The sequence below is a fragment of the Erythrolamprus reginae genome, chromosome 3, assembly GCF_031021105.1.
Source record: "Erythrolamprus reginae isolate rEryReg1 chromosome 3, rEryReg1.hap1, whole genome shotgun sequence".
Classification (NCBI taxonomy): Eukaryota; Metazoa; Chordata; class Lepidosauria; order Squamata; family Dipsadidae; genus Erythrolamprus; species Erythrolamprus reginae.
The window spans coordinates 124,485,800-124,510,441 of record NC_091952.1 but is presented as its reverse complement, the minus strand read 5'-3'; the positions used below and the strand labels follow the sequence as shown (position 1 = coordinate 124,510,441).

At 39.3% G+C, this 24,642-nt stretch overlaps 1 protein-coding gene across 4 annotated transcripts in view; it reads left to right on the top strand.

The window, feature by feature from the left end:
- The first annotated feature begins 601 nt into the window (after nucleotides 1–601).
- Nucleotides 602–24,642, top strand: part of LOC139164439 (ferric-chelate reductase 1-like) — a 51,582-nt gene continuing 27,541 nt past the window's right edge. The window contains exons 1-5 of one of the 4 annotated variants that reach the window (XM_070746565.1): nucleotides 602–809; nucleotides 13,760–13,955; nucleotides 19,055–19,191; nucleotides 21,328–21,422; nucleotides 24,126–24,273. In XM_070746565.1, the coding sequence (XP_070602666.1) occupies nucleotides 807–809; nucleotides 13,760–13,955; nucleotides 19,055–19,191; nucleotides 21,328–21,422; nucleotides 24,126–24,273 (579 nt within the window). In that variant the 5' untranslated portion in view covers nucleotides 602–806. The other 3 variants (XM_070746568.1, XM_070746566.1, XM_070746567.1) reach the window with 3 other exon arrangements.

Genomic DNA, 24,642 nt, shown 5'->3' with positions numbered 1-24,642 from the left:
GGCAACAAGCAAATAGTTTTGAAATATGTCAGTTTGTAGTCACATGAAAACTTACTCTGCTGGAAACACAATTTGCAGTGTGTCGGAATCATGTGATTTGCCATTTGCAAACTTCCAGGCCAGCTTCCAACAAGCAAAATCAGTGAGGGAATTTCCCCCACAGTTTTAGGCAAGCAATATGTAAATTTTTATTTTTATTTTTAATGATGGAACTATAATTTTGAAGTAGAATTCATGGCATGCAAAATCTGTATCACTGTATCATTTCCCCCCTTATCTCCTCTAACAGTAGGACTTGCAAGAAAACCAGGTAATAAGCAGAATAAATTCTTGAGAATGATCACATTCCAAACATTCAAACAACTTGGGGTATGTTTTAGTATTTTAATATTAATATTAATGCATTTATCTAAATAGTGTGTCAGTTATTTTTCTACATCCTCTTGACATTGTGCAATAAAATACCATTTCTATTTACAGCTGGATGCTTTTTATAATTTAGCAGAAGAAAATGTAATTGGTCAGATCGTTGGTCCAGTGTTTGCATATCTTTCTGGAAGACTGAGCTGCTACAAAACCCACTGGGATTGCATCATAAATTGCTCATGAATGGGTGGTTAAATTGTTGTTGAGTACATTATGCAAACTCACTCTGCATGTTTAATTCCTGGTTTAGTATGTTGCAAGCAACTAAGCAGTTGGCTTGAAAAAGAAGACAATCAGCTAACAATGGAACGTCTTCAAAAGCCACCTTACTAACATATTTGCATATAAATGACAACAATTTCAGTGGAAAAGATCTCACCATGGTAAGACAATTATGTATGTCATGCTAGTATTAAATACAAACAACTTTGAAAAACTGTCAGTTTTAGCCATGTTTCTCAGTGTTGTGAAGAAGACAAATTTTGTTCAATGTAATTTATAGTTATATTCACACTGGCAATAAAGAGTGTGTGTGTGTGTGTGTATTTAACCTCTATTGCTAAAATAATTTGACTATTCTTGAGGCTTCTAAAGTCCACCTTTAGAAATTAATTGAGTGGCTTTGGGCCACCACTCACTGCCTAATCTATTTCACAAGGAGGGGGGACTAGCCTGAGTTTTTGACAAAAAATGTGGGATAGAAGTTGAAAAGAACTAAGTTTTAGGTTGTTAGGAAGTTACATGTAGCGCCATCTTGTGGTCTTTACATAGAAAAACCATAAAAGCAAAGTTTTAAACAACTCATCCAGAAATGAGGAAGGAATGAAAAGAGAATTATTGGCTGGGAAGCAGCCCTTCAACATTCACTGATTTTTTTTCTTGAAGAAAATCCCAAACACATTTGTAATGTTTGTTTATGTTTTGTTAAGCTAGTGATTTAACCCGGAGACTGCTAAGCAAATTGTGCCTAGCAATAGTGACAGGTTAAATATCAAATTCATGATTCTTGGACTCTGTAAAGCACATTTCTGAAAATGAATTCACAGTACTGCCCAGCCCTACTTATATTGTATTAATCAAGTATATGATAATTACACTTGATATAATTGGGAATGTATGTTTATTATTTTTAAGTTTAGCATTTTTAACCAGCCAGAGCTGATACCTGCTTAACCTTGGATTATGTTGAGAGGGAATGATATAGAGATGGTTAAACAGGTGGGCAGGTGACCAACAAATAGAGTTGTGAATATGTAGCTGACTTCAAAGAAAATTGATAGAAATACTTTGGATCTCAAGAAGAATAAATCATTCTGTACTAAATGAAATGAAATCAGAATGCTCACCAGAAATATTAATTGTGAGCTCACCAGAAATATTAATTGTGAGCCAAATTGATGCATGGTGGGGAAGTATTCATTTTTCTTCATTCAACCTTTCCTATGATTAAACCACAATATGGTATAAAACAAGCTGTAAAGCCAACATTTACAAATCATATTGGTTAGAGTGAGACAATTAATATTTGAACTTTTACCAGTTCTATTAACTGGTCAGAGTCTGTTTTTTTTGCTTTGGGGTAGTGACTCACTCAATCCCAACCCACCTCCTAGGATTGTAGAGGGGAAAATAGAAAAAGAGAAGGAGTATTATTATTTTTATTGTTGTTACTTTATTGTTATTATTGTTGTTGTTGTAGTATTATTATTGTCGGCCACCTTGAGTTATTTATAAAGTAATAAAAACAAAATAAAAATGTAATCAATATTTTTTACACCCTTCAGAATTTATTTATTTATTTATTAGATTTGTATGCCGCCCCTCTCCGTAGACTCGGGGTGGCTAACAACAATAATAAAACAGCGTCTGACAAATCTAATATTAAAATAACTAAAAACCCTTATTAAAACCCTAACCCTAGAATGTCCAATCAGCCAACTGATTACATAAAGACAATATCTGATTATAAGTGAGGTTCACACAATCTATCTAGCTAAGTCTAAGTAAAAAAAAACCCCCACCTATGTAGCATCAGATCCAGGAAGCTGTTAGCATTTTATTTGTGAGAAATTTGTTAAGTGAGTTTTGTCCCATTTTACAACTTTTCTTGCCACATTTGTTAAGTGAATAATTGAAGATGCTACATTAATAACACGGTTGTTAAGTGAATCTGCCTTCCCTATTGAGTTGGCTTATTAAGTTTGCAAAAGATGGTTTTGTGAGCCTGGGAAACTGCAACCGTTATAAACATGAACCATTTGTCAAGCATCCAGATGTAAGTCACGTGACCATGGGAATGCTGCAATGGTCATAAGTGTGAAAAGTGATAATGCACTTTTTTCAGTGCTGTTCAGTAGCAGGTTGCTACTTGTATGGTTGAGCATGGTGCACTGGTAGCGAATGTTGCCCTACCTGCGCAGCTTCTGTTCTGCATGTGTGCGTGCACATACCAGCATGTTTCTGCTTCTGCACATGTGCAGGAAGCACGTGGGAGATTTCGGTGATTTTTTACTTCTGCACATGCGCAGAAGCGAAAACATGCTGAGATATGCGCACGCGCAAGCAGAAGATTCTATATGCTCAGGATACCAGTAGCAGCAGTAATGGGAATCTGCCCCTGGTGCCGTTGTAACATTGAACAGTCACTAAACAAACTGTTGTAAGTAGAGGACTACCTGTAATGTATTTCCTGTCCCTTTATATAATTAAGCTAGACAATAGCCATTTTTTTCTCCCTGCAGATTCCATTTAAGTTGAATCAGGTCCCTTTACAACAACTGGTTGATAATATAATCACTATGTCCTTAAAGAGATATTTGGGAGATTGCATCTCCATCTCAAATGATCATTATTGGAGCAAGAATCTGTTCCAAACTCACTTGACTATGAAAAATCAATCTGTAAGATAAGGTCAAAAGGTGAACGCTTAATCAAGCTGGGATTCCAAATCCCAGAATGTTTAGTTCATCATCAGCTTGGCAAAGGTTGATTGCTCTTCAAAAGATAATTCGATCCAGGAATTCTGGAATAGAATCCCACCATATAATATTAATGAAATAAATTACTGCAAAGAATAATTACAGTTCTTTATATACTAAGTTGTCTTATTATACCCAGAGATAATTAGATAGATTAGTACAATGAATAAGTAAAGTCGCCAATTGTAATTAAGTTCTTAGGCTTTCTGGATGATATAATTGAAAAGACTGTCAGGTAAAAATTACATGGTACTCAATCTGCAACTTCTCCTCCATTAATTCTTAATTCAGTATCAGTGAATTTGTTTTAAGTGGGCAGGGTTATTCCCGAGTTGATGTAATAAGGGACGGGGCCTCACTGTTTTGTATTGGTTGTGCATTGGAGGGTGGGGGGGAGAGACTAAGCCAGTGGTTCAGATCTTAGGCTGTTGCTCTTAAAACCAGTTTGGTCTGCAATAAAGCACCTTTCATTATTGATTGGATCTTTACAAAAAAGGATTTCACAATGGGCATTTGTGGAGCTGTGTCCCTGGTAACAACCCTTGGATAACAACAATCACATTACTTTCCCTACCCTGCTGCAGTGTAGGCTGGTGCACACACCCCATACCTGCCTAGGTATATTTCTGAGAAAGGAAACATTCCCTTTGGCCCCAGCCAAGTCTCTGTGATGCCTGCCAAATCAGCGTTCTTTTTTGTTTTCAACATCATCCCATGGGACTTTTCAGCAAGAGAGGCAGTGTCTTAAAATCTAACGTGCAATCCCGTCGTATTTAATAATAACAACAGAGTTGGAAGGGACTTTGGAGGTCTTCTAGTCCAGCGTTTCCCAACCGGTGTGCCGCGGCACACTAGTGTGCCACGAGACATCGTCAGGTGTGCCGCGGCGAGAGGCGGCGGAGGAGAGTGGGCGGATCGGGCGGGCAATGGGGCAGGGCGGAGAAGCCAGGGGCGCGTTTGGCCGGAGGCACCTACTGCCGCACCTCCCTGCCCCTGCCTCCCCACGGTGCCTCCGGCCAAACGCGCCCCTGGCTTCTCCGCCCTGCCCCATTGCCCGCCCGATCCGCCCACTCTCCTCCGCCGCCGCCTCCTGCCTTGGGGCGAGCAATCCGGGAGTCCGGGACTGTGTGGCTTTGCGCCATGAAGAGAAAACGGCCGACTTTTCCCTGCTGCCGTTTTCTCTTCATGGCGCAAAGCCACACAGTCCCAGACTCCCGGATCGCTCGCTTCTCCGGTCAGCAAAGCCATCTGCCCAGGAAAGCGCCGCGCTGGCCGGAGAAGCGAGCGATCCGGGAGTCCGGGACTGTGTGGCTTTGCGCCATGAAGAGAAAACGGCAGCAGGGAAAAGTCGGCCGTTTTCTCTTCATGGCGCAAAGCCACACAGTCCCGGACTCCCGGATCGCTCGCTTCTCCGGCCAGCGCGGCGCTTTCCTGGGCAGATGGCTTTGCTGACCGGAGAAGCAAGCGATCCGGGAGTCCGGGACTGTGTGGCTTTGCGCCATGAAGAGAAAACGGCCGACTTTTCCCTGCTGCCGTTTTCTCTTCATGGCGCAAAGCCACACAGTCCCGGACTCCCGGATCACTCGCTTCTCCGGTCAGCAAAACCATCTGCCCAGGAAAGCGCTGCGCTGGCCGGAGAAGCAAGCGATCCGGGAGTCCGGGACTGTGTGGCTTTCGGCCGGGCTAACGGGAGGCGGCGGCGTGAGGCCGGGTGCTGGGGACGTCTGGGAGGGCGAGGAGGCTGATGGCTGCTGCGCACTCCACTCTCTCTCCGGCTCTCTCTCGCTCTTTCTTTTTCTCTCTGTTGCTGGCGTGGTGAACGAGAGAGAAAGAGAGAGAGAGAAAAAGGAGGGGAGAGAGAATGAGAGAAAGAAAGCAAGAGAAAGAGAGGGAAAGAAAGCAAGAGAGAGAAAGAAAGGGGGGAAGGAGGGAGAGGGAAAGACATAGAGGGAGGGAAGGAGGGAGAGAGAGAGCAAAAAAGAGAGGAAGAAAGAAAGAGGGATGGAGAGAAAGAAGGGAAGGAAGGAAGAGAGAGAAAGAGGGAGGGAGAAATAGAGTGAAATGGAGGAAGAGATTTTTTTTTGGTCCAAACTTTTCTTTAGTCCCCCCCGCCCCCCCCTTCAGTGTTCCCCAGAATTTTGAAAACATGAATAATGTGCCGCGGCTCAAAAAAGGTTGGGAAACACTGTTCTAGTCCAACCCCCTACACTACTTCAGACAAATTGTTATCCAATCTCTTAAAAACTTCCAGGGTTGGAGCATTCACAACTTCTAGAGGCAAGCCGTTTCCACTGATCAATTTAGAAGCAATATCCAAAGCGTTCAGCATTTTCTCTGGAATAAGCCGCGATTTATTACTATAATCAGACTTTCTCGTTCAGCCAGCCGGGGTGTAAGTCTTAATTACGCGTAGCTGCGCTTTGCCCTGAGCGTTGTAGCATACTAGCTGAGTTCCCACGCCAAAACCTAATCCTGCAACCACTTTACGTCTTCGACGTCTTGCGGGACTTTAGCGTTGTACATTTTTTATTTTAGAAAGGCTGAACTCTAGAGGATTCGCCATCAAATAGTCCAGGCGATCGAGCAAGGTTTTTTTTAGAGGCTGGGCCTGGTTTTTTCCTCACGGCGTGAATTTTTTCTTTCTTCACCTTCTCCCACAAGGTGCGTTTGGGCTTTTTTCGGTCGTGTTTTCGGCTCCGCCCCTTCTGGGCTGCGAGACAGGAAGAGTCTCGGCTATAAGATAAGCATGTTTGCCTGCGTTGCTTGATAGCGTTTATCGTATATGGGGCTGTGCGTGTAGGAAGTCTCTCATTCCTTGCTGCTGTTGCCGGGCAAAAGTTTTTTTGGGGGGGTTTAAGTTTATGCGGTGTTTGACAAGGTAAGAAACGGGCGCTTTGGGCATTCAGGCAAAAGGATGGGTTAGGCTGACATACTACAACGCGCAAGCTTCCCGGTTTAATGTAAGGCAACGGGTGCGAGCAAGCTTATGGGAAGCCCTCCTTGCTGCGAAAAGGACTTGCTGCTTTCAAGAAAGTAGGACGGCTGAATTGGTTTACTTAAAACAGCTTCCCTGGAACGCGTTGGGAAGCTTTTGTTAGGTTGTATCCAGGAGTTCATTGTCATTGCTTCTGGTATTTAGTAAAGCTACCCAAGTAAGTTACTAGGAATAGATTAAAGAGGAGTTGCTGGTGACCTGTTTTTAAAAGGCCCCACTGAAAGTGAAGTATAAATGAAGAAATATTGTGTGTGTGTTAAACCCTGTCTAGGCCTTTTGGAAGCACACGGCTATTTTATAAACTGAGAGTAAGCCTTGCATCACTTTCCTCTTCACTTTATGTAGGTTGGCAATGGCCAAAGGGCAGTATGTATGTATGTATGTATGTATGTATGTATGTATGTATGTATGTATGTATGTATGTATGTATTGTTTGTCAAACAAGTATAGTATTATAGTACATATTAACATAACATAACATAAGTAGAACGTAGTAATAGAAAGGATAATAAGACAGTAGGACAGGGACATTAGGCACAAAAGTGCACTTATGCACACCCCTTACAGACCTCTTAGAAAAGGGGAGAGGTCAATTGTAGATAATGTAAGGTTGAAGATTTTGGGGTTGGGGGAAGCAACAACAGAGTCAGGTAATGAGTTCCAGCCGGTGACCACTCTTGCTGAAATCATATTTTCTGCAGTCAAGTTTGGAGCTGTTTACATTCAGTTTATATCTATTACGTGCTCTTGTGAAACTTACTTTATTCATCAATGTTGAGAAATCTCAGCATTGTCAGGAGCATTTGTCAGCCAGCAAACATTTTCTTTTAGATAGAAATGTGTGTCTCTTGTAGAGAGAAAAATATACAGTATTCTGTAGAGTGTGCAAAAAAAGAGAGGCCAATATTGTGATAAATGGCATATAACTTGTTTTTGAATTGGCCTCTTCGTGTATGAGTTATTTAACAAGATGCTTCATGATAGCATCACCTACCACTAGTAGAAATACAAAGAATAGTATATTCTTAAGCTTTCAGGTAATTCTTAGACAATCCTGCTATGTTATATTCTAGAAAAATATAAGTTTTAGTGACACGAGAGATGCTGCTGGGTATAATATTTGTGCTGTAACCTTTGCAAACTTTTAATTATGCTTAGCTTTTCTCAGGGAATACATTTGAGAAGGTTTGGAAACCACTGTTACTATTCATCCTGATTTAATTGATATTGAAACCATCTTTGTAAAAGCAGCATTTGATGGTTAATCTCTGCCACTCCAAACTGCATAACTAATTTTAGAATGCTAAAACAAATCCCTGAAATATATATTTTACCCTAAATGTATATGTTTACTTGTTGGGATTTCAGACTGATGTGTAGTCAACCATAGTGGGGCAATTTCCAAACTTCCTATAAAAGAAGCTGAAATATAGGAAGTTTCCTAAATAGAAATTCTTTTAGCATGTCATAGAAAAATGAATCACAAAGAAGCAGTAATTAAACTGTTTAACAAATTCAATTACAAAATATAACTGAACTTCATTGATTTATTTTCCCCTAATGCTTAGATGGCCAAATCTGGCCTGACTCAGAAACTTAATAAGCATTTTTGAAACTTAGTATCTTTTGGATTAATTTTTTTTTACTATAGATTATTTATGGATAAAAATGTGATGGAGATAGCCTATACAGTACTGCCATTGAACTCCTTGGAGAAAAGCAGATAAATTAAGGGGATGAAGAGATCACCAGAGTAGACATTCCTTTATAATCTTGTCTTTCCTTGATGTTGTGACTTAAAGGCCATTTAATAAGTCATATTTTGGAAGATTTCATTTCAACACAAACTGGCAGAGCTGTTCCACTGAGTGTATACCCTTGAGTGTACTTCACAACAAATACTTTTTTGCCCAATGAAGCTTGGGTTTTCTCTTTTAGAAGCTCAGCTGTATTTAATCTCTTTCTCAAATGTTATCAGACCTTTCTTTTCTGACCCAGCCTTGTATATGAAGCTCTGTTTGCAAAGTTCAAATGGGTCATCTTGCTATAGCAATAACCCAATAGTATAATTTTCTCAATGGCCAATGAGATATTCTTAATATATTACCTTTAAAAAAAACCACAGTCTTCTTTATGATCCAGGGGTTCATCGGAAAGTTGAACTATTCCTTAATCTTGTTCTTTCTCTGCCTTTACTCTGCAAATAATATTAGAATGTCTAATGTGGATAATAGCATAAATATATTTTATTTTTAGTAAAACATTGATCCTGCACACTGATAAGCTTTTATTACTCTAGCCCAGGGGTCTCTAATCTTGGCAAGTTTAAGCCTGGAGGGCTTCAACTCCCAGAATTCCCCAGCCAGCTTTTCTGGTGGGGACTTCTGGGAGTTGAAGTCCCATCAGCCCTAAAGCTGCCAAGGTTGAAAACCTTTCCTTTAGCTTAGCCCATCTATGCTTCTAGCTCAATGGTATTTTTCTTCAAAACCAGCTAACTGCCTTGAATGGGAAATGCCTAGCCATTCTTTCAAGTAACTCAGTTCTTCCACAATGATGTTTGAGCACAAATCAGTGACTCACAGGGCTGATTCCTTTTTTTGAGGAAAATTTTTGAATTTCAGTCATCTCTTCAAGGATTGTTGTATTTGTAGAGAGCTCAAACATGAAATGAACTTTGATTATTTGCATTTGAATTCAGAGAATGAGTGTTACTGGCATCTCCTTGAGAGAAATGGATGGTCTAGAAGTGTGAAATATAAACAATCTTATAACAATAGGTGGAGAAGGAGAAACCGTCAGGCATGGGGGAATTGAAACATCTCCCCCGGGCCTATACAGTTTATGCATGGCATGTTTGTGTGTATGTTTGCTTTTAATAATGGGGTTTTTAGTGGTTTTTCTTAAATTATTAGATTTGTTGTACATTGTTTTATTATTGCTGTGAGCCGCCCCGAGTCTACAGAGAGGGGCGGCATACAAATCTAATAAACAAACAAACAAATAAATAATATATGTGGTCAGTCTTGAGTTGCTTGTAAAGTAACAAAAATAGGATTAGAATCTAATAATACATACTGTGCATACAAACATACATACATACATACATACTGTACATACACACACTCTCTATTATATGTACAGTATATGTATATGTATATGTATATGCATGTATGCTGGTAAAATGTGTGTGTGCTACACACACACATGCATATATACTAATTGTATCCCTTTTAAGTAAGCTTTGTAAGTGTCATATAAAATTAAGATAAAACAACAAAAGTACAATGCTAGGTATGCAAATGAATTGTAGAAAGGACCTGGGATAGGTAGATGATGTTGTTTGATGGTATTAAAGGTATTGTTGCAGGATGTATAAGAGTCCAAGTAAAGTTGCCTTTTGCAATCGACTGATGAGTGATTTTTTTCAGTACAGAAAATGTTCAAATGATGCTTCAGATGTTTCTCGATTGCATCCCACCTATTAATATGGGTACCACCTTTGCTTTCTTTTGCCACAATCATTCTACTTCAATTTGCAGGTCTTTGTATTTTCTCGTTTTCGCCAGTTCTTTCTCTTCTCTTTTGCTGGCCCCAGGAACTGCCACATCCAATATCTGGATTTTTAAAAACGTTTCCTATCAACAATTGTTAAGCCTTGGATATGTTGTGGCAGGTGCTTGCCTGCCAGAATTCTAAAGTCCCAGAGAACTTTAGCTTCTTCATTTCCTATTACAGTGATACCTTGTCTTACAAACGCCTCGTCATACAAACTTTTGTACTTTGTTTATTTTGTGGTCCAACCAATTATTGCTTGGAGGAAGGTGTAGTTCTTGCAGATATTCCAATTCCAATGCACCATTGTCCTTTCTGTGTCATACTGCTGTTCGTAGTCAGACTGTGTTCTTGCAGCAGTTAACCTGGTGATTGGTTGTGGTCTGAATTGTGGCCTTGTACACATTTGTTCTTAAAGTTTGATCTTGTGCAGCCAGAATTAGTTCCTCTGACTCTTCAACTTTTCTGCTTTTAGCCATTACCTGGTCTTCTTGTTAACTGTTTTAGGTAATATTTGTTTGTTTAATTTATAGTAAAAATAGGGAGAAAAGATATTTTAAATATTTAAGGTCTGTAATCTGCAATGAAAGAAGAAAAATACACAATGAAACTGTCTATTCCATTTTAAAGCAGAATGTTAATTAAATTAATGCCAAAACTCAGGTGATGCCATTCTTCATTAAATCTTTTTCTTGAAAAACATCTACCTTTAAAAAATCCCAAACACCAGTGGTATTACAGTCTAAATGTATGTTTCAGTTGTGTCAGCATTTCTCTCTAGTTGGAATAATGATGGATTGTCTTTATATTAAAACATGAAGTTTAAATTGCAGTTTGCATTTAACTCCAGATTGAATAGACCTCAGACAGTATGGCTATTCTGTCTTGGGTAATAGTTAATTAAATTGGGATAGAGAATTCTTAACTGAGGTTGAAAGAACGTAGAATTTTAATATTGCTCACTGGCGATAATTACAACATTGAAAGAAATGATTATAAGGGTCCAAAGAGAATGAAGTCACGATATATCTAGTCCCAAATCCTAAAATGGAGATAAGTAGTGGCTTGTGGGCTATTAATCCAGAAAGATCAGGTAGAGTGGGTTCTCTCCAAATCCCTTTGATTGAACAGTGTCATCCATGGGACTCAAAGAAGAATGCCTTGTTTGTTACATCACCCCGCAGACCAGTGATCCCATTGCTACTGGTTTGCGCGTGTGATGCTTCTGCACATGTGCAGAAGTATCTGGGGTGGATGGGCGGGGCCTCTTGCCACCATTCGCTACCAGTTCGTAGAACTATACCATACGGTAGCAACCCACTGCTGCCGGAGACTCACCTGTTTCCATCCTGATGATATTCTGAAAGCCCTTGAAAACTTGGTGTGATCCTAGACATGGCACATGTACCACAGGTGGCATATAGAGCCATGTCTGTCTGTCTGTCTGTCTGTCTGTCTGTCTGTCTGTCTGTCTGTCTGTCTGTCTGTCTGTCTTATCTATCTATCTATCTATCTATCTATCTATCTATCTATCTATCTATCTATCTATCTATCTATCTATCTTTGATTTTTATGCTGCCCTTCTCCTTAGACTCCGGGTGGCTTACAACATATTAGCAATAGCATTTTTTGACAGAGCCAGCATTTTGCCCCCCACAATCCGGGTCCTCATTTTACCCACCTCGGAAGGATGGAAGGCTGAGTCAACCTTGAGCCGGTGATGAGATTTGAACCGCTGACCTACAGATCTACAGTCAGCTTCACTGGCCTGCAGTACAGCACTCTACCTGCTGCGCCACCCCGGCTCTTTATCTTTATCTCATATCTGCCGGTATGCAAGCTGTTGCCCTAGCTCAGCTCCAGCGTGCATATGCATATTGAACAGCTGATTTTTGGCTCTCGCAGAGGCTCTGGGAAGGCGTTTTTGGCATCCAGGGAGCCTGGGGAGGGCAAAAATTGGGCCTACCTGACCCACCAGAAGTCAGGAAGTGGGAGGTCATGTGTGCATGCATGGGAGGTAGGGCAGAATGGGGGAGTGTCACACGCGTATATGCAGGTGGCAAGGGACATTGAATTACGGGTGTTGGCATTCGTGTATATGCAATAGTGCCTCCTTTTAGAAAAAACGGTTCACCATCACTGTTTAGACCAGTGATGGCAAACCTTTTTTTCCTTGGGTGCCAAAAGAGTGTGAGTGTGTGCTATCGTGTATGCACAAGTGCCCACACCCATAATTTAATTCCTCCGGAGGCCCTCTGGTGGCTGGAAATGACCTGTTTCCCGACTTCTGGTGGGCCCAGTAGGCTTGTGTTTCACCCTCCCCAGCTCCAAAGGCTTCCCTGGAGCCAGGGAAGGGTAAATACGCCTCCCCCCATCCTCCCGGAGGCTCTCTGGAAGCCAAAAACGCCCTCCCAGAGCCTCTGTGTAAGCCAAAAATCAGCTGGCCGGCACACACATGCACGTTGGAGCTGAGCTAGGGCAGCGGCTCGTTTGCTAGCAGATATGGCTTCATGTGGCACCTGTGGCACCCGTGTCATAGGTTCGCCATCACTGGTCTAGATCTTAGGGCAGGGTGGGTTTAAAGACCCACATGTTGTCCCTTTGGTGTGCTTTGCATTTTTTCCTTGCATGTGCATTGTTTTTTAAAAATCTCTGTTAAGTGTTTTTAGAGTGTAAGCCATCCAGAGGAATCAGGAGCTAGGTTGTCTCGATTTTATAAAATGAAAGCAAAGAAATGAATAAATATCTTGCAATATGGGGAGTGAAGGAAGAAAATGGACATACTGACTCAAGGAACCAATGTGAAACCAACTGGAAATAATTTAGTACAAAAGTCTAATTGGCCATGGAGCAACTAGGGAATCTTAGTTCTAGTGACTGTCTCCTGGCCCACTTTATCAGGATTCTAATGAAGATAATGTCTCTCTTTCTTATGAAAAGCAGAGTACTATAGTCTTCCTTGCCCAGAAGAAAAGAATAGCAGAAATGTAACCTTTGCAATACAGGTGGTCATTGGTTTACAACTGTTGCTTATTGACCATTCAAATTATGGAGGACCTTGAAAAAGCTACTTATCACCTGGACTTGAAGTTCCAACATCCAGCATCTCTTTGTGGTCACATAACTGCATTTTGGGTTCTTGGTAACAATCCTGTGATTGCGATTTACAACTCCCCCCTGCCCCGAAACTGGTATTTACTTTGAGTTTCCAGAACAAAAGTCCCATGAGAAATAATGGCCTTGCTTAATGAGCACTATATTCATTTAAAATTTTGTAAAATTTTGTAAAATTATGTCCAGTCACATGATGATTTGTTTTATGATAATCAAAACATAGAATTAAAATGTTGGGCTTAATCACAGTCATAAGTGTAGGACTACCTATTTTTGTAAGTATACTATATTCCGGGTAGAAATTATCATTTTAGAAATAATCTTTTATTCTGTGATTTTGAGCAGGTGACTATACTGGCTCGTCTTATCTGGGCCTACAGAGAATTAACAGGTTGTACATTAGTAGGGGTCTCAAAACCTGTTTATGTACATGCTGTATACATGTACAACGTTTTTAGTAGTTTGTATTCAGACAAAACATACATGTTAGGTCCAAGTTCAAAATACCCATGGCGGAATGGCCCTTTAATTCTAGAAATGAATAAAAAATGATTGTTCTGATTCATTTAAGAAAAGGGAAAGAGATTGGGGTTAAACTTTAAAAGTCCAAGGTTACTGCAATGCTGCTTTGGGAAATAGTGAAGGAATGAATGACAGAGGTTCTCTGATGTTCACTCTTAATTTGTTTTGATAGATGAAGTCTTCCAGAATACCTTTTATTGCTTGTCTGCTTGTCTGCCTTTTGGATCAATCAGCTGGTTATCCAGATGGAAAAGTACCCGAATCCTGTGCCTCTATGTTGCCTTTTCATGGGGAGACTCCTCAGAAATTTCCCAAGCACACCATTAAAGTGAACGTGACAGAATTTAAGCCAGGAGATCGCGTGAAAGGTATTGACTTTTGCCAAGACTCTCTTATTATGGGCTAACACCATCTTCTCGTGTTTTTGTTCTTGTTATATATAGGTTGTCCTCAACATGAATAGAATAGAATAGAATTCTTTATTGGCCAAGTGTGATTGGACACACAAGGAAGTTGTCATTGGTGCATATGCTCTCAGTGTACATAAAAGAAAATACACATTTGTCAAGAATCATGAGGTACAACACTTAATTTTGCCTATCTGGACTTCAGCAAAGCCTTTGATACGGTTCCACATAAAGAGCTGATAGATAAATTAGTGAAGATTGGACTTAATCCCTGGATAGTTCAGTGGATTTCAAGCTGGCTGAAGCGTAGACATCAGAGAGTTATTGTTAATGGCGAGTATTCTGAGCAGAGACAGGTTACAAGCCGTGTGCCACAAGGGTCTGTTCTGGGTCCTATTCTTTTTAATATGTTTGTGAGTGACATAGGGGAAGGTTTGGTAGGGAAGGTTTGCCTATTTGCCGATGACTCTAAAGTGTGCAATAGGGTTGATATTCCTGGAGGGGTCTGTAATATGGTAAATGATTTAGCGTTACTAGATAAATGGTCAAAGCAATGGAAACTGCAGTTTAATGTTTCCAAATGTAAAATAATGCACTTGGGGAAAAGGAATCCTCAATCTGAGTATTGCATTGGCAGTTCTGTGTTAGCAAAAACTTCAGAAGAGAAGGATTTAGGGGTAGTGATTTCTGACAGTCTCAAAATGGGTGAGCAGTGTGGTCGGGCGGTAGGAAAGGCAAGTAGGATGCTTGGCTGCATAGCTAGAGGTATAACAAGCAGGAAGAGGGAGATTGTGATCCCGCTATACAGAGCGCTGGTGAGACCACATTTGGAATACTGTGTTCAGTTCTGGAGACCTCACCTACAAAAAGATATTGACAAAATTGAACGGGTCCAAAGACGGGCTACAAGAATGGTGGAAGGTCTTAAGTATAAAACGTATCAGGAAAGACTTAATGAACTCAATCTGTATAGTCTGGAAGACAGAAGGAAAAGGGGGGACATGATCGAAACATTTAAATATGTTAAAGGGTTAAATAGGGTTCAGGAGGGAAGTGTTTTTAATAGGAAAGTGAACACAAGAACAAGGGGACACAATCTGAAGTTAGTTGGGGGAAAGATCAAAGGCAACATGAGAAAATATTATTTTACTGAAAGAGTAGTAGATCCTTGGAACAAACTTCCAGCAGACGTGGTTGGTAAATCCACAGTAACCGAATTTAAACATGCCTGGGATAAACATATATCCATTGTAAGATAAAATACAGGGAATAGTATAAGGGCAGACTAGATGGACCATGAGGTCTTTTTCTGCCATCAGTCTTCTATGTTTCTATGTTTAATGATTGTCATAAGGGTCAAATAAGCAATGAAGAAACAATATAAAAATCCTAAGGATACAAGCAACAAGTTACAATCATAAGTGGAAGGAGATGGGTGATAAGAATGATGAGAAACTATTAGTAGTAATAGTAGTGCAGACCTAGTACATTTAGGTTATTTTTATTTTGGCAAAATTTCATTTTTTTCCTCCACCTTCCACATATATACATCAATATACATACCATAACATTTTATTAAGTATTAACGTACATACAGTATATATCTCATCCAATAAACCAACATATGAATCTTGTATACATCATTCTCGAGTTGCCCATCTGTTTCCTGCTTGTCAAATCATGTCACTCCCATCTCTTAACTCCCTTTTCTCTGCCTACTTTCTCCTTCTTCCTTCCCCTAACTTTCCTTCCCTCCTACCCCTAACTTCCCTCTTCTTCCTTCCCCTAACTTTCTCCTCCTCCTTCTCCTATCCTCACCACACTTCTCTTCTCTCCTCCCTCCTTTTTCTAACCCTTCTCTTCTCCTACCTTCTCTCCTCCTCTCCTCTACCCTAACTTCCTCCCTCTTATTCCTCCCTTGAGTGTATCCATTTATATCTATTTTGTGGTTAACAGACTAACTCATCTTTCTAAATTCCCTTAACTTGTAAGACTAATATTAATAGAATAGAATAGAATAGAATTTTTATTGGCCAAGTGTGATTGGACACACAAGGAATTTGTCTTGGTGCATATGCTCTCAGCGCACATAAAATAAAATATACATTTGTCAAGAATCATGTGGTACGACACTTAATGATTGTCATAGGGGTCAAATAAGCAATGAAGAAGCAATATTAATAAAAATCTTAGGATACAAGCAACAAGTTACAGTCATACAGTCAACATGGGAGAAAATGGGTGATAGGAATGATGAGAAAAACTAGTAGAATAGAAGTGCAGATTTAGTAGAAAGTCTGACAGTGTTGAGGGAATTATTTGTTTAGTAGAGTGATGGCGTTCGGGAAAAAACTGTTCTTGTGTCTAGTTGTCTTGGTGTGCAGTGCTCTGTAGCGACGTTTTGAGGGTAGGAGTTGAAACAGTTTATGTTCAGGATGCGAGGGGTCAGTCAATATTTTCCCCGCCCTCTTTTTGACTCATGCAGTATACAGGTCCTCAATGGAAGGCAGGTTGGCAGCAATTGTTTTTTCTGCAGTTCTGATTATCCTCTATGTTAATACATCTATCTATATAAATTATCCTAGGTATAAATACATTTAGTTTAGTGGCCATTCAAATTTACAATGGCATTGAAAAGTGGTTTATAACCAGGTGGCGGTTGCAGTTTCTGGTGCGCTGTGGGTGCAGCTCCGTGTCTCCAGCGTGATTCCAGATTTTGGCAATTTATTTGCAGAAAAAAATGCACAGAAGCAAAAAAATCACTCAAATCTCTCTCGCGCACACATTCCGTCATGAGATTTTGCTTCTTATGCATGCGCAGAAGCAAAATCTCACTTGGACTTTTGTGCGCATGCTGGAGACCTGGAGCTGCGCATCCAGCTCAATTTTTGCTAGCGGTACAATGGCATCGGCCGTATCGGTAAGAACTCGCTACTGATCATAACAATTTTTTCAAACTTATGACCATTGCACATACCCATGTTCGCTTGATCAAAATGTCAGATGCTTCTCATATTTATAATGGTTTCAATGTTCCTGGGTCACGTGATCCCCTTTTGCGACCTTCTGACAAAGTCACTAGGGAAGCTGGGTTCACTTAACAGCCATATTCCTGACAATAATTGCAGTGATTCATTTAACAACAGCTGCAAGAAAAGTCATAAAACGAGGTAAAATTCAGTTAAATGTCTTGCTTAGCAACACATTTTGGGTTCAATTTTGGTCATAAGTCATGGACTAAATGTACTTTTTACATATGAACATTTAGATATTTACTTTTTAAATTGTGCTGAGTGCTGCACACACATCACTTCTTTCTTGGTGGGATGGGCAGTCATTCCGATTTGGCGATTTCCCCTCACACTGCTGTTTCCTTCAGATATGTGGTTGAAATGCTGGTTATAGGTTAACTTTCCCTAGTGGGTTGGAATGACGTGTTGGGTCCAGTTCATAATGGTTCATTCCTAATGTGGATAACCCAAGTCAGTCAGCATCAACTTCATAAAACTTTTGATATACAAATAGATTGGTAAATGATACAGTATACTATACGCACAGCCTGGTATTTCCACTCTTAAAGATGGGTGGTTTCCAGAAGACACCTGGAGCAGCTATGCCACTTTTATTTTCCTTGTAACATAGTTTTTTCAAGAGCACAGTGTCCCCTCGATTTTCGCGGGTTCAAACTTCGCGGAAAGTCTATACCACGGTTTTTCAAAAATATTAATTAAAAAATACTTTGTGGGTTTTTCCCCTATACCACGGTTTTTCCCACCCGATGACGTCATATGTCATCGCCAAACTTTTGTCTGCCTTTAATAAATATTTTTTTTAATAAACTTTAATAAATAAACATGGTGAGTAATAATCTGAATGGTTGCTAAGGGAATGGAAAATTGCAGTTTAGGGGTTTAAAGTGTTAAGGGAAAGCTTGTGATACTGTTCATAGCCAAAAATAGTGTATTTACTTCCGCATCTCTACTTCGCGGAAATTCAACTTTCGCAGGCGGTTTCGGAACGCATCCCCCGCGAAAAGCGAGGGAACGCTGTATATTCTAAATTACCATGATCGCATTCTGTTGTGTATACTCCTGTTCAGTTTGGGGATTTTTCAGATTCTGATTCAGAAAGTGGTTATGAATTAGTGGTAGGGCCTGATTTAGAGACAGACGAAGTAGGAGACCAACCACAGGACGTTTCTATGGGTTTATATTCAAGTGAAGAAGAAGCAGATGCTAGATGGGTAAATCCTTATTTTAGATGCATGCAGAGGCGAAGAGAGCAAGTGTCAGGGAAGAAATATTAGGAAATGAATGGGTTAATTAATTAAGTAATTAATTCATCACGTCTGAGTGTCAGAGGAAGAGAAGAGTTGAGTCGTCAATCTGCCGTTAAGAAATATGGAGTTTTTTCAAGCAGCTCCAAATGTAAGCTATGCCTTGTGTGCTTTTAATTGCAGTTTTTATGACTCTGGGCTAGCTCTGACTAGCCATAAATCTTAGAATGACTTGTGGAATGTTTTAATGATTTTGATGTTGCCTTGCATACCGAAGTTTAAGATAAAAGATTAGCGCTGCGTGCCAAGATGATTCAGTGTGGAACAAAGGAAAGAAAGATACAGATGATGTGGTGTTTTACAAATAGAGGATTTAGCAATCCTTTATTCCGATTATCAGTGGCCTTAGCCAGAGAACAGAACACATTCTAGCCAGCTGCCATCTTGTCTATCTTAACACAGGTTCTGTAACTGAAGTTTGTTTTAGATTTTAGTATCTGTTTAAAAAAAACAAATGAGGGTCACTTTGTAACATTCAAATCATGTGCTAAATATAAAATGGCAAGGTAACATTGTTCCAGGTTTTTACATTGTATTTTAAATGTATTCTAGTTGTATTATAATTTCTATAACCAGCTTAGCCATTGAAGAGAATTCCGGGATTAGAAGTGGACATACACCTGGCAGTTGGCAAGTTTATAAAATGCTGGATTTAAAACCTGCTCCTGTTACCAGAATAAACTGAGATTTATCTCCATTCCTTTTCTCAAATTCTTGGTTTTAGTTAGTTTTTCTGGGCCTAAATTTGAAGGCTTTATGCTACAAGCTCGCAATGCTGACCGCTTGGAAGACCCTCCCATTGGTTCTTTTGCATTAGCTGATCGGAGACGATCTCAGCTCCTTAAATGCGGACATGTAAAGGTAAGAAAATCTTTTAAATTGACTTCTGCCAGTCAATTTTGACTAGCATTTGAACAATAAATAATGTAGGAAGACCTTTTAACACTGTTGCTTTAAATAACTCTTTTATTTTTGCATCAGTTTGGTATTGAATTAATCAACACTAAGGATGCTTTAATAATACTTTTTCCTTTACAGACTACTTTTCATTTGTAGATTATGTTTAAATATTAGGGCTCCCTCTGCTGGTTATCTGATGCAGAATAAATTAGTGGCTGTTGGCACACTACATTGCCATGTTTTTGGTTTATCCTTCCTTATATGCTTTTTATCTCATTTAACTTTTCAGAATATTTTAACTGATGGACATATTCAAATTCTAGAGCAATCTTCAGTCTATTGTGGGTTAACCCTGCTGTTCTGTTCGAGTCTGTGCAACACGAAATCGAAGTTTGAGACCCTGTAAAAGATTTTCCCTGCATTTCTGAAACTTGAAATTTCATGACTTTTCATCATTTCAGGGGTTCTCTCTATGCGTATTCTTTTGGGGGGGGCTTAGTTTTTGCTGGGCAAAAAAAGTCATACTTGTACTGTTTACGAGTCTGTGTGACTCGCACTGAAAATTCTTTATTTTAAGTGCTCATATTTGGTCAATTTGAAAGCTTCTTTCCCTTGGAAACTAGGTTGAACATTTCTGCACACAATGAAATGAAAATTGAAATAAAAAAAATAATGCATATTGGTTTATTTTGTTCATAAAAGCATGCCTGCCCCCTTTTTTGTGACTTTTTTTCCAATTTATAGATAGTTTAGCCTGCAAAATGTGTACAATTTTACTAAATTTGGTGTGGGATTACTAGTTTCAATTTTTATTTCATTGTGTGCATATGTGTTCAACCTAGTTTCCAAGGGAAAGAAGTTTTCAAATTGACCAAATATAAGCACTTAAAATAAAGAATTTTCGGTGCGAGTCACAGTACAAGTGTATAGTGGTTTTGAACAGAGCAACATGGTTCAGATTATAACAAATCCTCAAGTTCTTGAAATTTTAAACACGGTGCTATGCAGATATTAAAACAAAATATGATTTGCTGCTTTCTCTAAGTAACACAACTCTTTGTAGGGATTGGCTTACCTGAGAATACATAGGCTAGAGGCTATAATATGAAAATATAATAAAATAGTAAAAGCACCTCCAAATAAAAGAACCATGTAAATGAAATATTAAAATATCTAATACTAGTGAGCCACCGAAATCATTAAAATTAAAAGCTGAGGTAAATCAACTGAGAACATAATCCATTTTTAGGCAGAATAAAAGTCCTGGTATAAATTCTTTGCCTTAAATGGTTTATGATGTAGGAACTCATACTGCCTTTCATATGGGATTGGTCGTACATTAGCCCTAGTTGTTCCAGTAAAGTTGTTTGTCACCGTAATAATTGGATTTACATCATGCTATGTCCTAAAGTGGTTTGTTAGATTTTTGTTAATAGCTGTCTGTTTTATTTTAAGATGTGTCTGTCACATTTGAGTTCATGTATAATGCTAAACAATAAACTCTTTTTAAAAATCTGTAAAGTTGCATTCACACAACATACTAAGCTAAACAAATGTTATATCTGAGGTTAATCAGTATGGTGTATTGAACCAAATCATAGTTTTTGTATGCCTTGGTATTTGTCAACCAGTTATCATGAATCTTTAGATTGGAATTTAGTATGGTCTATAAATCTAATTATTGAGTTGGTTCATATATTTTACTAAGTCGTTATATATACTGCTCAAAAAAATAAAGGGAACACTCAAATAACACATCCTAGATCTGAATGAATGAAATATTCTCATTGAATACTTTGTTCTGTACAAAGTTGAATATGCACAGCAGCATATGAAATTGATTGTCAATCAGTGTTGCTTCCTAAGTGGACAGTTTGATTTCACAGAAGTTTGATTGACTTGGAATTATATTGTGTTGTTTAAGTGTTCCCTTTATTTTTTTGAGCAGTGTATTTTGCTTTCTGACTTGAGGCATTGTTGGCACTCGAGTGGTTTTGGCTTATTTAAAAAGCCATTGTTAATGCAGTGGCTTGATAAAGTGCCATGTATGAATCCAGCCATTATATAATGCTAAAATGGGGCTTCTGTATTTTGTAGAACTCAGCTGTTAGTCACACCAGTCAATCTAAGAAAGACCATATGGATGCTTATTGGATTGCTCCTAGAGATGCACCAAAGAGAATACAATTTCTGTAAGTGTACTAAAATAATTTTCCACTTTGGATGTTCTGAGGTATTCCTTTCAAAAATATGCATGGCCTGTAGAATACGAAAAAGATACAAATCTCTGAGTTGAATGTCATGTTGACAAAGCCCTACATCAGTGATGGCGAACCCTTTTTCCGTCAGATGCCGAAAGAGCGTGTGGGTGTGCTATCGCGCATGTGCAAGTGCCCACGCCTATAATTCAGTGCCTGGGGAGGGTGAAAACTGCTTCTCCCATCCCCCTGGAGGCCCTCTGAAGGCCGGAAACAGCCTGTTTCCCAACTAGGGGTGACATGATAGCAGTGTTCCAATATCTAAGGGATTGCCACAAAGAAGAGGGAGTCAACCCATTCTCACAGCACCTGAAGGCAGGATAAGAAGCGATGGATGGAAACTAAAATTAAGGAGAAATTTCCTAACCTAGAACAATTAATCAGTGGAACAATGTGCCTCCAGAAGTTGAGAATGCTCTAACACTGGAAGTGTTTAAGAGGAGATTGGACTACCATTTATCCGAAATGGTATAGAGCAGTGATGGTGAACCTATGGCACGGGTGCCACAGGTGGCACACGGAGCCATATAGGCTGGCACGCAAGCTGTTGCCCTAGCTCAGCTCCAGCACACATATGTGCACTGTCCAGCTGACTTTTGGCTTGCACAGAGGCTCTGGGAGGGCATTTTTGGCTTCCAGAGGACCTCCAGGGGAATGGGGGAGGGTGTTTTTGCCCTGCCCAGGCTCCAGGGAAGCCTCTGGGGAGGGTGAAAAATGGGCCTACTTGGCCCACTTGAAGTTGGGAATTGGGCTGTTTCTGGCCTCCAGAGGGCCTCCAGGGAGGGGGGCAGGGGAGGCAATTTTCATCCTCCCCAGAAATTGAATTATGCGCATGGACACTCACGCAGGCACGATTGTGTATTTGTACACGCTTTTGGCACCCGAGGGAGAAAAGGTTCGCCATCACTGGTATAGAGCTTCCTGCCTGAGCAGGGGTTTGGAATAGACCTCCAAGATCCCTTCTCACTTTGTTATTCTGTATTCTGTATTTTGGGATTGTTATGTGTATTGGGACTGGTCTTTAGGTGTCATGTGAATTTCATTGTATGGGTATATACTGTGTACCTACATGCAACGAGTCTCTGGAGAGGGGAGGCATACAAATCTAAATAATAATAATAATAATAATAATAATAATAATAATAATAATAATAATAATAATTTTACCATATTCCCCCCCCCCGAGTATAAGACGCACCGGAGTATAAGACGCACCTTAGTTTTGGGGGGGAGGAAAAAAGGGAAAAGAATATGCTTAGCGGATATTCATCTGGCTAGCGTCCTTAGCCTGGTCAGCTTCAGCACATTATTTTATCCCCTGGTTAGGGCTTTAAAAAACCTTATTTGGAGAGAGTAACAATGAAAAAGCTTGCAAGCCAGAAAGAACTGGGAAAATCATTAGCACCTGTTTAAGGCTGGAAAGAGACATTTGGAGCAAGTACAGCAATGAAAAAACCCTGCAAAGAATTAGGGCTTGAAAAACATTTTTCTACTAAGAGTAACAACGAAAGAGCTTGTAAGAGCTGGGCACATAGTTAGCACCTGGTTAGGACTGGAAAGAAACATTTGGAGCAAATTAGAGCAATGAAAAAAAAAACCTGCAAAGACTTAGGGCTTGGAAAACATTCTTTACAGAGATCAATGAAAGAATCTTCAAGTTAAGAGCTGGGAAGTTTGTTAGCACCTAGTTAGGGCTGGGAAAGAAAGCTTTGAAAAAAACCCCTACATTCAGAGTATAAGCTGCCTTGAGTCCTTTGGGATTGGGCGGCATAGAAGTTGAATGAATGAATGAATGAATAAATAAATAAATAAAGAAAGAAAGACATAACTGAATTTTAAGCCTCTTTAGGGAGGAAAAGGTGCATTTTATACTCTTAAAAATATGGTATTTATTCTGGCATCGTGGCTCCCAGAGTCCACAGACCACAGAAGGAGAATCACTGCTCTTGGTAATTAGCTTTCTCAGAGCTTCTATGTAGTCTGAAGAATGGTATGAAGAGTAGGTAGATATCGGGAAGATTTTATTTTCATTAGTTTAATTTCTCTGCATCTAGACTGATCACTTGCAATATAATTAAGAACCTCAAAAGATCTGCGGAATAAATACCAGAGGATTGGATATGGTCTCTTCCTTTAACTTTTGTTATGACTGATATCTGTATGAATCCTTGGGACTTTTGCCTTTGTAGTCATTGGGTATGGTTGTTTGTCCTACCACTTTTTAATTAGGAATCAAAATTTAAATAACTTGGGAATGGATAGCCTTCTTAAAGGAATGAATGCTGGATTAATCCTCAAAACTTTACCTTTAGAAACTAACACCCAAAACTTTATCCTTAGACTATTCACTGTTGACCTCTCCCGATTCCTAAGAGGTCAGTAAGGGGCATGCATAAGTGCACCAGAGTGCCTTCCGTTCCCTGTCCTTAATGTTTCTCTTTTACTAGTATCATGTATATAAATATTATTATATCTCTGTATACCACCAATATGCACTTGACAAAACAAACAAATAAAAAAAATTGGGTTAATTTACATGGAAGTTTGGTGGGATAATTTTTTTAAAAATAGTCGTACATCTCTGTTAGGGTATCTTTACAGTTCAAATGTTAATTAACAGATTTTGTCTCTTCACAGAGTCACAGTTGTACAACAATATAATATCTACTGGGTAAGAATTCCTGGTCCTAAGATTTCTCAACCTAGTGTGCATCCTTTGACAACAATAATGTCTACTAATTGGACCACTCCAACATCCTTGCCTGTCTCTCCCCTAAGTCAACCAGTAAGTATTACAGTAATGAGTAAATAGGTTGTTGTTATTGTTTATTTCTGCATTTTCTTACACATAGCAGAAAAACCTAAGAGTGTTGCTAATATAATGAGGCAGTCTATACATTTCATGAAAAAATATTTGTGCAAAACCTTATCCGAGTTATCATATGCATTATCTAGATCAGTGTTTCTTAAATTGCTTTTCTCAGGAAAACTTCCCAGTTTTAAAAATTACGGAGCACCCCAAAGAGCTTTTGTTTGTATGGATTATATTTATCTTTTCTTAATAAATATATTTTTTATTAAAGAAGATTTTACAAAAAAATTAAAAGCTACTGAAACATAGAAGAAATAGAAAAAGATTATAAAAGATTATATT